The sequence below is a fragment of the Athene noctua genome, chromosome 1 (assembly GCF_965140245.1).
Source record: "Athene noctua chromosome 1, bAthNoc1.hap1.1, whole genome shotgun sequence".
NCBI lineage: Eukaryota > Metazoa > Chordata > Aves > Strigiformes > Strigidae > Athene > Athene noctua.
In genome coordinates, this window is record NC_134037.1 from 192,580,912 (window position 1) to 192,594,409 (window position 13,498).

Genomic DNA, 13,498 nt, shown 5'->3' on the forward strand with positions numbered 1-13,498 from the left:
GAATGGAAACTAGAAGGAAAGTTCAGAAGCACCAAATCAGGTTGATTGACAACATGATGATTGATTGAATCTATAATCCACTGCTTCTGAAAGTAAATAAATAATGAGGATGTTTAAACATGCTTTCAAGGTACAGCTAGCAGGTATGGACAAAAGTCCTCTTATCTTTCCACTGACAGTAGGATCTTTAAAAAGATCTTTAAAAAGAAGAGATGACATGTAATGGCATACCTATGTCAGCCCCTGTCTCTACTGCAGAGTGACAGGGAGCATAGATACTGTTGTCAGTTTTAACTGAGCTACCTCAGACACTAAAAGCAATTTAACCTCTGAAGTATTGAGCTCCACATGCAATAATTTAATGCCTGCAATATAGGCATACCTTTAACAAGCAACAAAAAGTAGAGGGACTGGAATATATACTCTAGCAGATACTGACGTTGGTGTTACTGCATCTTCATTGCTACTACAAATGTTAGGGAAATTAAGGTAGCATATGTCAGAACATGCTTTATTCAGTTCTTCTCTTTGCTGTGGAAACACATGCTGAGAATGATCAGTGTGAAGAATGGTTTCCAAAGGAAGTGAAAGAATCTTATTACACAGGACGTGGAAAAGCAGGCTGGTCTAACACCCAGAAATGCAGAAACCTGGTTCTTTGTGTGGGGATTAACTAAAGACCCGTATTTATAATTTTTCAGACCTACTTCTTTACTTCCAAAATCTTCTTCATTACTAGGCAGTGAATTTCTTCCTTTCTGTTTTACTTCCCTTCTGGAGACATAGAAGATCATCAGAGTCTGATATCCTCTCCCTGGATGACTTCTGTCTACCGCTCTCCTGTTTCTTTTTTCCCCTATCTTCTTTCACAATACTCTTCTTTGCTTCTTCTCCTCCTTCATCTTCCGGAGATGAGTGAGGATAAGGCTTTGTGGTCTCCCTGTCCAGACTAAAAAATCAGACAAGGAAATTCACTAAGCTGAAAGCATACATATCGTATACTACTTTCAATCTTTTTTTACATGGCATGGATATCACCTTCTCCCACATCTCACAGTGCTGACAAGAGAGGGACTTACCACACTCTTGGACATTTGACAAGGTTATAAATGTCTTACAATTCAGTTTCCCTTTTATTTATAAAATAAATAAAAATTAGCCTCAACCAGGGCTCCAGCCCCTAATTCTGTCTACCTCTCCAAAAAGGGTTTGGGCAATAATTGTCTTTTATGGTGGGGGCTCAGAGCACATAGTGGTTTACTTTAAATATGGAATTTGTTAGTTATATTTTCAGAGTCCTTGTTCTGTCATGATTACTTCTTTCTACTGTGATTGCAGGAAAAGACCCCAAAGAGATGCTAGCACCTGATCTTAAAATGATGAAAGCTCTGTTAGTACCTCTAAAGATTAGTGAATTAAGCATGACCCCTAGTACACACCACATCAACACCAAAAGACAATCCCAAAGAACCCAGAGCTGAAGAGTTAGCCAAGCTATGGGTAATACAATGTCCTCTGTAGACTCTGTCAGCAGGGGAGTCTGGCCTATCCCTTTCACTTTTTTTCCCTTACTTCTATAGGACTAAGCACACAAGGATTGTCTCTTTTTGAGCTTCTAATATTGTACTGCATTCAAACTTTTTGTTTGCTTTCTGATTAAATTATGCTTCTACTTTGTTTCATCAACAATGTCAGTATGTTCTCATTAGATCTGTGCATACCCATGAGCAATATGCTGCACTGTTCCCCTCTGATAAAAATGACATGGAAGGTAGGTATCTATTTTTGAATATAATAAATAATAAGTTTCAGTGGGAAGCACACTCCCATGCCCTCTAAAAGGCAGGGACTCTAATGGAAGCTCCAACTCAATCTGGGCTGAAGCACTGCCATAGCACTGCTAATTAGTAACCAATTAATGTGTAACTAATGAAATACAGTTGTGTAACGGCTTTGACTGTACATCTCCTCATAAAAGGAAAACAATCATTCAACATGGCATGGCAGTTACACGAATAAACAAATATAAAGTAAAATCATGGCCACTACCAGTTTTTTATGATGCAGCTCCTGAGCTAATGTAGTCCATGACCAGAAGAGGATGTTATGTATGTCTATATGATGCTTAAGTGACATGTTAAGTAGCAAGAAAGGAATCAGATTTCACTTTATGGAGAACTCAAAACCTAGCTGAGAACAAGCAAAAGACAAACATTCTGATTAGTAAGTGCATTGTCAGGGACTGTCTACTCAAGTCTTACAAAGCAATTTACTGTAGAGAGTTATAGATCCAAGAAGTAGGAAACTTAAAAGACTCAGCTATAAAAGCTCTATAGTACCAGGCTTATTGTTAATTCTTGGAAAAGAGACTAAAAATTCAGCAGAACCAGATATGACACATAGTGTGGAAAAAGATGGAGACAAATATATTGCAGTCGATGATAAAGTTGGGAATGTGCAAAAGAAGGTTCTGTGATTCTGGCAAGGGGAATATTGTGGATCAGTGGTGATCACCAAGGTTTTTATTGGCACACTAATGCACTTCATCTGTGTACCTGGGGTTAGGTCTATGTTGCCTGTATGCTAAAAATTACTATTAATATAGTTTATCCAAAGCCAAGAGAGAACCCTGGGAATCCCAAAGGCTCAAATATGTCTAGTCCAGGGATGTAAGTGGGTATCTAAGTTAAGAGAGTCTCAGTTCCAGATTCTCAACTCTCTCTGTCATTTCTTATTAGCTGCTTTACACATTTCACTGCACTCTATGCTATAAATCTCAACATTCAATATACAGTCATGGAGCCAAAGCACCTAAATTCCACTCTCAGACCTGCCAAATGCTCAGGTGTTACTGTTCTGAGTCCCACAATGGCCCTTTGTATGTCTGTCTTTAAAACACTAGCAATCAGATGTAAGTAAAAGCATTTGAAATAATATTGTTTGGAGGCATTTCTCATGTTCCTTTAATGGGGGTAATTTGAGGACAATCTGAACAGTGCTATCCTCAAAACCAGAGACATTTTGCAGTAAAATATTGCCATTTCAAAATGGTTTGTTTCTAAAATCTACAACTGCTGCAAGAAAAAACAGAAACAATGTAGTGAAAACTTCAGACTTTAAAACAACTGTAAGACATTGGTGTGCTCAATCACTGTGCTTGCAAAATTTGTGCTCTATTCCAGACCATGCTAAAAAAATTTCGTTTAAAGGGGATAAAATTAATGCCTTAACTGAGAGTTCTTTTTGTTGTTTTTGTTGTTGTGGCAACAATATTGTTTGGATTGGCAACAATATTTTATTTAGATTTCATTAATTTCAGTCGTCTGCTATACAAACTGGCCAGTGCATTTACAATCAAATCAGCGTTTATTAGCTGGAAACACTATATAGAACTTCACAATTAATATGACTTGAATATGCAATTTCACATACTATTTTACTGAGAGATCTGCCAAATTTGATATCCCTTCATCTAAAATGTAGATTATTTCTCATTTGCAAAAATTTAGTGCATTAATTTCTGTCAGTTCTCTGAAGAATTCCTCTGCTTGCCCATGAATAACTCACTTTTCTCATCATTTGTATATAGCAATAGCAAGTCAGATTGCCAACAAAATCTGTTTGGAGAATGATTATTAAATTTTTATTCAAGCATTCAGTTTGGAGAATGATTATTAAATTTTATATTCAAGCATTCAGTCATGAAACAAAGAATGGAGAGAGAAAGCCATACTTATTGCTTATGCATTTAGTCACATCTTTTCTTAATAAGGTACCTCATTTAGAATATAATCCAATTCAGTGGAAGGAAAAGACTTCCACTGATTTTGCTGAAACTCAGGTCCATTATAAGCCTGCCCCTTTTCAACCGGTTGTATGCATGAAATAGGAAACCATGGTCTTCAGGATTACTTTTTGGTGAAAAGAAGCTATTGTCATGTAGGTGATGTCACCATCAAAAGGCATTGATGTATTTTCAGATCTGGAATTCTGCTCAGTAAAGTAGGGGAGTTCATTTGTTTATGTTCTGTGGCTGCAAGCTGGTAGAAGAATGAATTTCGAACTGCACTGGAATCACTACTTGAGAATGATGGAACAAAAAAGCAACACTGATTCAAGCCCTGTTTCCCACACATTTTCTAGTATCATGATCCATAGATCAGCCCACAACTGGTACCCTCGCCTGTCATTTTGAGATGTAATCTTTAACTACCTGGACTTATGCAAAGCTTTTGACACTGTCCCACACAACACCCTTGTCTCTAAATTGGAGACACACAGATATGACAGGTCCACTTGCTAGATAAGGAATTGGCTCTGTGGTCACACTCAGAGTTGCAGCCAACAGCATAATGTCCAAGTGGACAGCAGTGACTAATGGCATTCATCAGGGGTCAGTACTGGGACCAGCACTGTTTAACATCTTTCTTGGTAACATGGACAGTGGGATTGAGTGCACCCTCAACAATGTCACCGATGACACCAAGCTGTGTGGAGCAGTTGACATGCTGGAGGGAAGGGATGTGTCATCCAGAGGGACCTTGACAGGCTAGAGAGATGAGCCTGTGCAAACCTCATGAAGTTCAACAAGGACAAGTGTAAGGTCCCGCACATGGGTTGAGGCAATCCCATGCACAAATCCAGTCTGGGCGAGGAGTAGACTGGGAGCAGCCCTGTAGTGAAGGACTTGAGAGTAGTAGTGGGTGGAAAAACTGTGAGCCAGAAATGTGCATTTGCAGCCCAGAAAGCCAACTGTATCCTGTGCTGCATCAAGAGAAGTGTGGCCAGCAGGTTAAAGGCGGTGATTCTGCCCCTCTACTCTGCTCTCGTGAGACCCCATCTGGAGTGCTGTGTTCAGCTCTGGGGCCCCCAACATAAGAAGCACATAGACCTGCTCAAGAGGGTCCAGAGGAGGCCACAAAGATGGTCAGAGTGCTGGAAGCCCTTTCCTCTGAAGAAAGGCTGAGAGAGTTGGGGTTATTCAGCCTGGAGAAGAGAAGGCTCTGGGAAGACCTTATAGCAGCCTTCCAATATTTAAAGGGGGCCTACAGGAAAGATGGGGAGGGACTCCTTATCAGGGAGTGTAGTGATAGGATGAGGGGTAATGGTTTCAAACTGAAAGAGGGCAGATTTGGATTGGATATAAGGAAGAAATTATTTTAGGTGAGGATAGTGAGACACTGGCACAGGTTTCCCAGAGCAGCTGTGGCTGCCCCCTCCCTGGCAGTGTTCCAGGCCAGGCTGGACGGGGCTTTGAGCAGCCTGGTCTAGTGGAAGGTGTCCCTGCCCATGGCAGGGGGGTTGGAACTAGATGATCTTTAAGGTCCCTTCCAACCCAAACCATTGTGTGATTCTAGGTTTCTGTGATATTAGAATATTTCAATAAAAATGAAGAACTTCTAAAATTGCCTTTAAAGGTAGGATTTGTCCTGTTCATGCAATCATGGGGAAGAAATCTCCCATGATAGAGATTATACAATTCTTTGGCAGCAGTGCCCATACTACGTTGACATACACAGAAGAGGAAACCCTTCTGGGATGACAAAGCAGATGGAAGATTCAAAGGAAAAGTACATGTTTTCTCACACAAAATGTGAAATGGTGCAGCTCCTTCTGGGAAGAGGCTATGTATGATAAAGGTTTACATGAATTCCAAAAAGTAACAACACAAATTCATGGAAGAAAAATCCATCAAGGCTGTTTAATACAGAGACTCCAATTCTGCTTCAGAAAATCCTTAACTGCTGGAGGTTGGGAATGTATTCTGGAGAAATATCCCTAGGTGATTGTTCTGCTCTTAGGCTACTTCCTAAGATCTGTTGTTGCTAGCTGTCAGAAACTGTTGATGCTCTGAAGGTTATCGTAATCCAAAGCTATTTCAAATGTATTAAACTAGAATTAGTAAATTATTAAACTTAATAAAAGTAATAAAAATGAAAAAGTAATCCACAATCACTTGGAACCACTGCAGTCAGTGCACACTTCACACCAGAAAAATGTTACTGCTGCTCTACATAAGTTCTGCAGAAATTAAGTAGGAGCTCATATTCATCTTACATGCTCTCTCCCCATCATTCCCCAGATTTAAATGCAGTAGATGATTCAGTATCTTAGAAACAATTTGCGGTTTAATCCATAGCTTTATATTACAATAAAATAAGGTTTACAACAAATAGAAACTCCATCTCAACTTCCAGTAGTCCTCTAACAGCTTCCTGGGGCTAAGTTTCAAACCAAGGGATCCCACCAATATTTCAAAAATGAAAATAGGGCAATAAATTGCCAGAAAATAAAATGATAGAACAGATAGTTAATGCTCTTCTGGTTGACACGCTTGTAGTTCAACTCACTTGGTTGCATGTGTAGAGCAAGTCAGATCACAACTGTAGTTACACTACTACTTATGAAAATCTGACAGCATAGCTGAAGCCAAAGTGAAACATTTAGGATTCACATAAAATAACTTTTATATTTTTAGGTACAAGCATACTCACGTCATATAATCCACCATCTGCACCATCCTTATGTACTGACAGGAAAAGGCGAACTTTGTTTGGCTGATTTTAATAAGCCTGCTTCTTACACAGTGTTCCTGCAATAACACAATCAATATTCATCTAATTTAAATCTAAATCTCAGAAACAGTGAAGATACATATGTATAAAAAGTCAACTGTTTTAATGTAACTGTAATCAACCTCTAAATAATGGAAAGTTTAAAATACAAAGTACATTTTCTTAATATGCACTATAAAAATGCAGCAGAATTATCATAATGGCTTACAAACAAACAAACACAATGAAATGAATTGAAGATTATACTGACTGTGATAAAACTCCCTCTGTTTCTCATTTTAGCAGCATGGAGCTTGTGAAAGCCACCACATGGATCATAGAGGAAAGAACAGAGTATGATTTAAGAATAAATTACCCTAACAGAATTGGTTCATGTCTATCACATGAGCTCTTCATTGATCCCTGAAATCTGATTTACTTTGGTTAGCTGGAGACAGGGATTGGGTGAACTCCTTAGCCTGGCAGATAGCATCTATCTGCCTCATCAAAAATAGAACAATGATAATACCATTGCCAAACTGGTATCATCTTCTAGGTTTACTTACTTTCCTGTTGTTGAACATCAGAACTGTGTAGAATTTGACACCCATTTCCACCCTCTTTGGTGTTGCTATGACAATAGCAGGCACATAACATTCATTTCCTCCCTGTGTCGCAGTTCTGGCAAACACATGGTCTCCAACCTGCACATCAGGAAAACATCGGTTGGCAAGAACCGTGTAACTTGGGAGTTTTACAAGACACAAAATCTAAATACTATGATTTTTTTACATGAATCATAATTTGAACATGTTCCCATGCTTCAGTATGGATCTTTAAGAGAAAATAAGAACTTTGTCCTGTTATGTAGCTATCATACAATTTCCACTGAATCAGGAAGATAACACAAAGAGAAGATAAAGAACAAAGTCCTGCTAAATGTACCAGGGCTCAACTAGCAAGTTGACTGAATGAGGAAACTCTTACAACTCTTCATTCCCTTGGACTTTGTGCAAATTTATGTTTTTAATAAGCTTTTAAGCCAACCTTGGGAATTTTAGAGAATTTCATATGTAACTGACTCGTACAAAATTATTTTAAAAATTAACACAGAAATCATAATTTTCTATCAAATTCTTCAGATCTTCTCTAGAGTTGGATGTTCCCCTTACCAAGGCTCTCCTTGATTCGTAAACTAGGTGCTAAGAAACAATCTTTCTACTGGTAAAAATCTCACCTTTCTTCTATAGGTGGGCAAATATTCATGTTTTATAAAGAAAATAATATAGAATTCTAAAAAACAAAGGAACAGGATTACAATGAAAACAAGCTCCAAAAGAATGAAAAATATCATGTTGAAAGAGCATGATATTACTATCACTAAAAACTCTTCTTTAAAATAAATAGATGTATTTAAAAGATTTTTTAAAATCTGTCCTTTATTCTATGTGTGACCAAATGAACAAAATCAAAAATGCATATTTGCTGTCACAAAACCCCCCTAATTTTTCACCTGCAGATACGGGCATGGCATAGCACCTCCCACAGGTATAGTGAACTTCACAGGTACAGTATGGGTCTCTCCATTGCTGAAGTCAACAAGTGCACGGGTAGAACTGATATTCTTTAACACAGTTCCTAAAACCCAACATAATTAAATATTAAAATTATTTTTATTTTACCCCTTGTGGATTTTTTTTTTTTTAAATCCTATATGCTGTCACACATCACTGAGGTCAAACAAGTCTGTACTATACATTCTTCGTTTGCATTTAGCTAGGGTAAACTGTGCGAGGGCAACAGAGAAATTTATACTTAAAAATATCTAATCTTAGTAACCATTCCTAATAATTCCATAAAAATAAAATTAAGAATAACTTTCAAGCCCATGTCTGAAATTTGTACACTGACCAGGAGGATGACTGTTGACATAATGAAACTATTGCCACAGTTAAAAATATGTAATTTAAAAAAACAAGTATCACAAAAATGAAACACACACACACACCATCTTTTAAAATGAAACAACAGAACACAATTTTATCTACTAATTGTTCTGACTCAAAACTCAACAAAAAGGCAGAAGCGTTTAGAGAATTCTTTGAAAACACACACACACACAACACACACACACACACACACACACACACACACACGCTGCTTGGCTTTTGCCAAACACTCAACAGAAATATTCAAGGAAGACATCAAAGAGAGATAGGTTGATACTCTTGGATACTCAGTTACTTAAAAGGATTTCCTTCCGTACTCTTCTTACATAAATGTATCGTTGCTTTCTGACTTTACAAAATGTATGTCTTTTTATAAATGTACATATATGCACACACAAGTTATATATGCATTTTTCATGAATATGCACGTGTAATATTAAATCTGATTAAGGCAGAAGTAGCTAATTATGGCTAAAACTAATGTTTTATCAGTATTAAGAAACTCTAAAAATATTTAAAATGTGTACAAAAATATATACCTGGATAATAATATCCTGTGACATCTGATCTTGCAATCACCCTTTGGTTTTTGTGAATCACAAATACTTGATCTTTTTGTCTGTTTTTAGACTTTGACTTCGCAGTTTCTTCTTCAAGTCTCTGTAATTTGATACAATTATTTTTTCCACAACAGGTAAGCCAGTCAGCCTCAATCTATCCTTTGGAATTAATTATAAATTTAGGCAATGCAATGTTATGACCTCTGCAGATAGTTCACACTAAACTAGAATTATTTTAAATATTCAGAATAGTTATAAACAGAGGAAGCAATGTTATAGGAAGTACTCATGGAGAAGATTATCAAAGATGAAATTTTTTTTTTTTTTTTAATTTAAAAGTTGTAAACTTCATATTCAAAGATAAGGTAGGGAAAAATCAACTGATTTTGCAGAGTAAGTGAAGGTGCTATACACATTCACTCTGTCCAGGTAGGTGAGTCTTCGCAGTAGTCTCATTTTCATTAGAAGTACCTCACTGTATGGAATGACTGATTAAAAAAATCAAATATAGAATAAATAATCCTGAAGTTTCTATACCACTATAGCATATAAATTATATCAACACTTCTATTTTTCAAATTCAGCCTGAACCAGAGGCTCTTCATAGCGCTTAACTGACTGCTTGAAATACAACATAACAAAGGCTGATTTGAGTGCAAAGACTTACAGCTCCACAGACACAAAAAGGTATTTGGGTAAACCATTTACTTAATTCCTCAGGCTCCAAAGGGACAGCTGCTGCTGAATATTTATTATCAACTAAATTGTAATGCTAGACTAATAACTTGGGCAACTTCCAGCACTCTGCATTAATCCAAATACTAAAGACTGTGCAGGCATCCACAATGAGGATGCTGAGTCCTGCAGAATTCAGGTGGCTCAGAAATAGTGTCTAAATTCAAATCCATCTCTCCTTCCTCTCACACAGCCTTTAGGAGTTCAGCATGATTGACCCAAACACTGTCAGAGTGCCCATTTCTGGGATATCATTCTCCAGTATTTTCATTACAAGGGAACCCTGTCTGATTCTCAGGGATTCTCACCCCATTCAGCTCTGCTTCTGTTGAAGGCAATGCATTAAACCACATGAGGTGAAGGAGACTTTGTTTACCTCTGCGAATAACTGCTGCATTTTTAAATTCCTACCGTAAGTGAGAACAGTTGACTATCCACAGATCTCCATGCATCTTGGCTCTAACTCTGGCTTTTCACAATCCTGACACCTCCAGAGCCAAGCAACCACTGCTTTTCCCAGGCTGTCAGCAGCAACAAGCCCAACTTTTTGTAGCTACACATTTATCTGTCCAGTAGGTTACTTTACTTGGTGACAATGGCAAATTTGACCAAACATTTCTAGATAGTTATAACTTTTTTGCTGTTGCACTATTTGGGATGCTTGTTTTCCCTTGTCTCCCTAAAGAGACACAAGAACAAAGGGAGGGGGTGCCAAGCTGTCTAAGAAACATATGAAGGCAAAAAAGGTACCAACAGACAGTGATTAGTGATCCTTAAACAGTGAGGACGAATGAGGAGTGTAAGAAATAGGACACCAGGAAATAGAAGAAACTTCCAAGGGTGATCCAGAATTTCCACTCTTGTAAAGAACCAAGTGTCAACTATAAATATTTCATTAGGCATAATTAAATCAATTGTATATGAAAGTCATTTTTCAGAAAAAACAGACTCAGTGAGCCACTAGAGGTCCCTTTCCACCCAAATAAACATGCTTTACAAAACACATTATGCTTATTAACTATTTTCAGTTATTTTTAATCACATAGTGACCATTCAACAAGGTCACAAAAAAGTGTAAGACTTGCACTTTTGAGCTCATCAGGGAAACACAGTACTTTTAAAAGTATATTCTTAATGAGAGTTAATCCTTAGCAATTAATGCAGCTTTATTTCTCTGCAGAATCTGAAGTCCATTCATATGCAAACCCAGAAATATTTAGTATGAAAGGAAATGTTCTCTGTCACTCTCAAAGGCCAGATTATAACACTGGGGAAAGAAATACTTTACATGAAAATGTCACAGTCATTAGCGGAATGCACAAAACTGTCCTGGAAGCTATCGTGCTTGGGGAATAGTAATGCCACATGGCCCTAGTAGACCTGAAGTGGTCTAATGAGAAGTGGGTAGGCAACCTGAAAAATTCTTTGACTAGGTGACATCATGTTGTAAACAATTTATAATTCAGTGAGAAAAATACATCATAAGAAATGATGGCTGACTGTTATCCCTGACAAGTTTAAAATAGAAAACAGATACTTAAGCCAAAGCAGTTACTTATTAGGAAAAAAACCTCCAACAAACAATAAAGTAAATACATTCCCCATTTTTAATATCTTTAGATGAAAGCTGAATGCCAGCCTGAAGAGGATATTTTTGTCAACCCAAGCTTTAATCTGTACAGCAAAAGGAACTGAGTAAACCGAGTAAAATACAGTCTACAATTAGCCCTCCAATTGGGTAATCGTCAATGTTCAGTGGTTTATATTTTGCCTGATAATAATGTATTTGCCCATTTCCCAAAGCATTTACTTCTTGCATCACTAGAGATCTTCAGTCATTTCACGGCCCTGTGCGGATGGATGTCTACTTCATCCTCCTCCAATAAGGCACTGGCATACCCTATCTTTCACAGATGTGTGCAAACACAGTAGCCTGAATACAACTCCCAGAGAAGATCAGAGCACAGAGGGAGGATAACCAGACCAATAATTCAGTTGTAGGCTTAAACAGAAAGCTCTCGTAGCAAGGACATCCAAAAAGGATTACTAATTCTTTTAAGAAGATGTGCAGTAATTAGGAACCCTTATAAGCTAATAAATACGGGGAATTTGAAAGTCTGCTTTGTTGAGTAGACCTCCAGGATGATTGTGATTTTTCTACCATCTCACAATGACAATTTTCATTCAGTGCCATATCAGCTATTTCCTGTTCTTCAGCTGGCAGTTTATTTTTTTATATCCATTTTATAGACAGAAATCTCAGTTGGAAAAACCTCCAACAGCATTTTTAAAAGGCTCCCCAGTTTTTTTCTGTTTTTTTCCATCACATGAGCAGAACTCTAATTACATCTGCATTTCTGCCTCTCACTCTTAAAGCCTTTCAGTTTCAGATTAGCAATTACTGAAGATGGTGCTCTGATTAGGTTCCTAAAGCAGGTTGATTGGGGGTAAGTGTCTGCACAATGTTAATCACATCGTCTGAGAGCACACAGTGGTTGTTTCAAGGCAACAGTAAAATTACAGTCAACAGATGAAACATGAACATATTTCTGCTGCTCTTGTATTGGGACATTATATGGCAGAGGTAATTTCATAATCAAAATACATGTATTAGCAATATAATATTTTCAGACTAATGTAAAATGAATCAAGATCATCTGTTTTTTTAAAACATCAAAATGTTTTCAAATATACAGTCTTAATTGAAAAAAAAATCTCAAAAACTACAGAAAACTGAATGTGAATCTTTTCATAATCACTTATTTTATACATGGTGTGTGACTACCGTAATATATTCTATTCCATTCAACAGAAATAATTTTTTATAATTTATGTCATGGTATGTAAAAGGCCACAGCTCATCATGAAAACTATTACTGATCTTGATGAGAGGTATATCTCAGTCAACAAATGTCAAATAAAACAAAATATTTTTGCTATATACTCTGGTAAGCAGAGAATATGGATACTTGGCATAATTTACAGTTGTAAATTACAACTGTACATCCCTATTCATTACTAAGAACTCACAGTATAGGTTTGTACTGTGCTTGTTTGAGTTTCATTTATCTTGCCTCTTCAAACTGATATATGTGTACATACACATATTTGTATACATATACATGCATACTTCAGGGCAAAAAAGAAGTATTATGATCATTTGATTATGCTTCCTACATAATACAAAGCATAGGACTTTCTTCAGCATTCACTGCAACTAAGCCAAATGCACATTCAAGTGTTTCCCTCATTCAATGATATAAAACAATGAACAAGAAAAGGAATATAATAATAGATGAGCTTTATGATTAATTCTCTATTTGTTTTTACTTATTCTCTATTAGAACTTAGAGGTCTGAGAAAAGTTTTTCTTTCTTATTAATTTCCTAGAGAGCTTATTTTAATATTATCATAGACTCTACCTAGACAGCAGTTCTGCAGAGGCAGCAGCACTCCCAGTGAAGCACTGTTTAATGAAGCTTTTAGATTTAAAAAAATTGAAACCAAATAAGAAAAATGGTTTGGGTTTTTTAGAGGTAAGTACTTTGAATTTCAAAGCATCAATAGGGTATGCAGAAATCTTTCCACTGAGGAAGATTAAATTGTTTTTAAAAACTTAAAAGTGTGTTCTTAATTTCCCTAAGAATTCATACTTATATCTTGAAGGTAAAACCATTAAGGTAGAATCAATTCATTTTTA

The 13,498-nt window shown here is 36.8% G+C and overlaps 1 protein-coding gene across 1 annotated transcript in view; it reads right to left on the reverse strand.

Annotated features, from left to right (window-relative positions):
- Positions 1-470: 470 nt before the first annotated feature.
- Positions 471-13,498, reverse strand: part of VWA3B (von Willebrand factor A domain containing 3B) — a 64,168-nt gene continuing 51,140 nt past the window's right edge. Inside the window, 6 exon segments of the mRNA XM_074930246.1 lie at positions 471-840; positions 842-949; positions 6,495-6,592; positions 7,121-7,258; positions 8,068-8,192; positions 9,043-9,163. Coding sequence (XP_074786347.1) covers positions 516-840; positions 842-949; positions 6,495-6,592; positions 7,121-7,258; positions 8,068-8,192; positions 9,043-9,163 — 915 coding nt within the window. The 3' untranslated portion in view covers positions 471-515.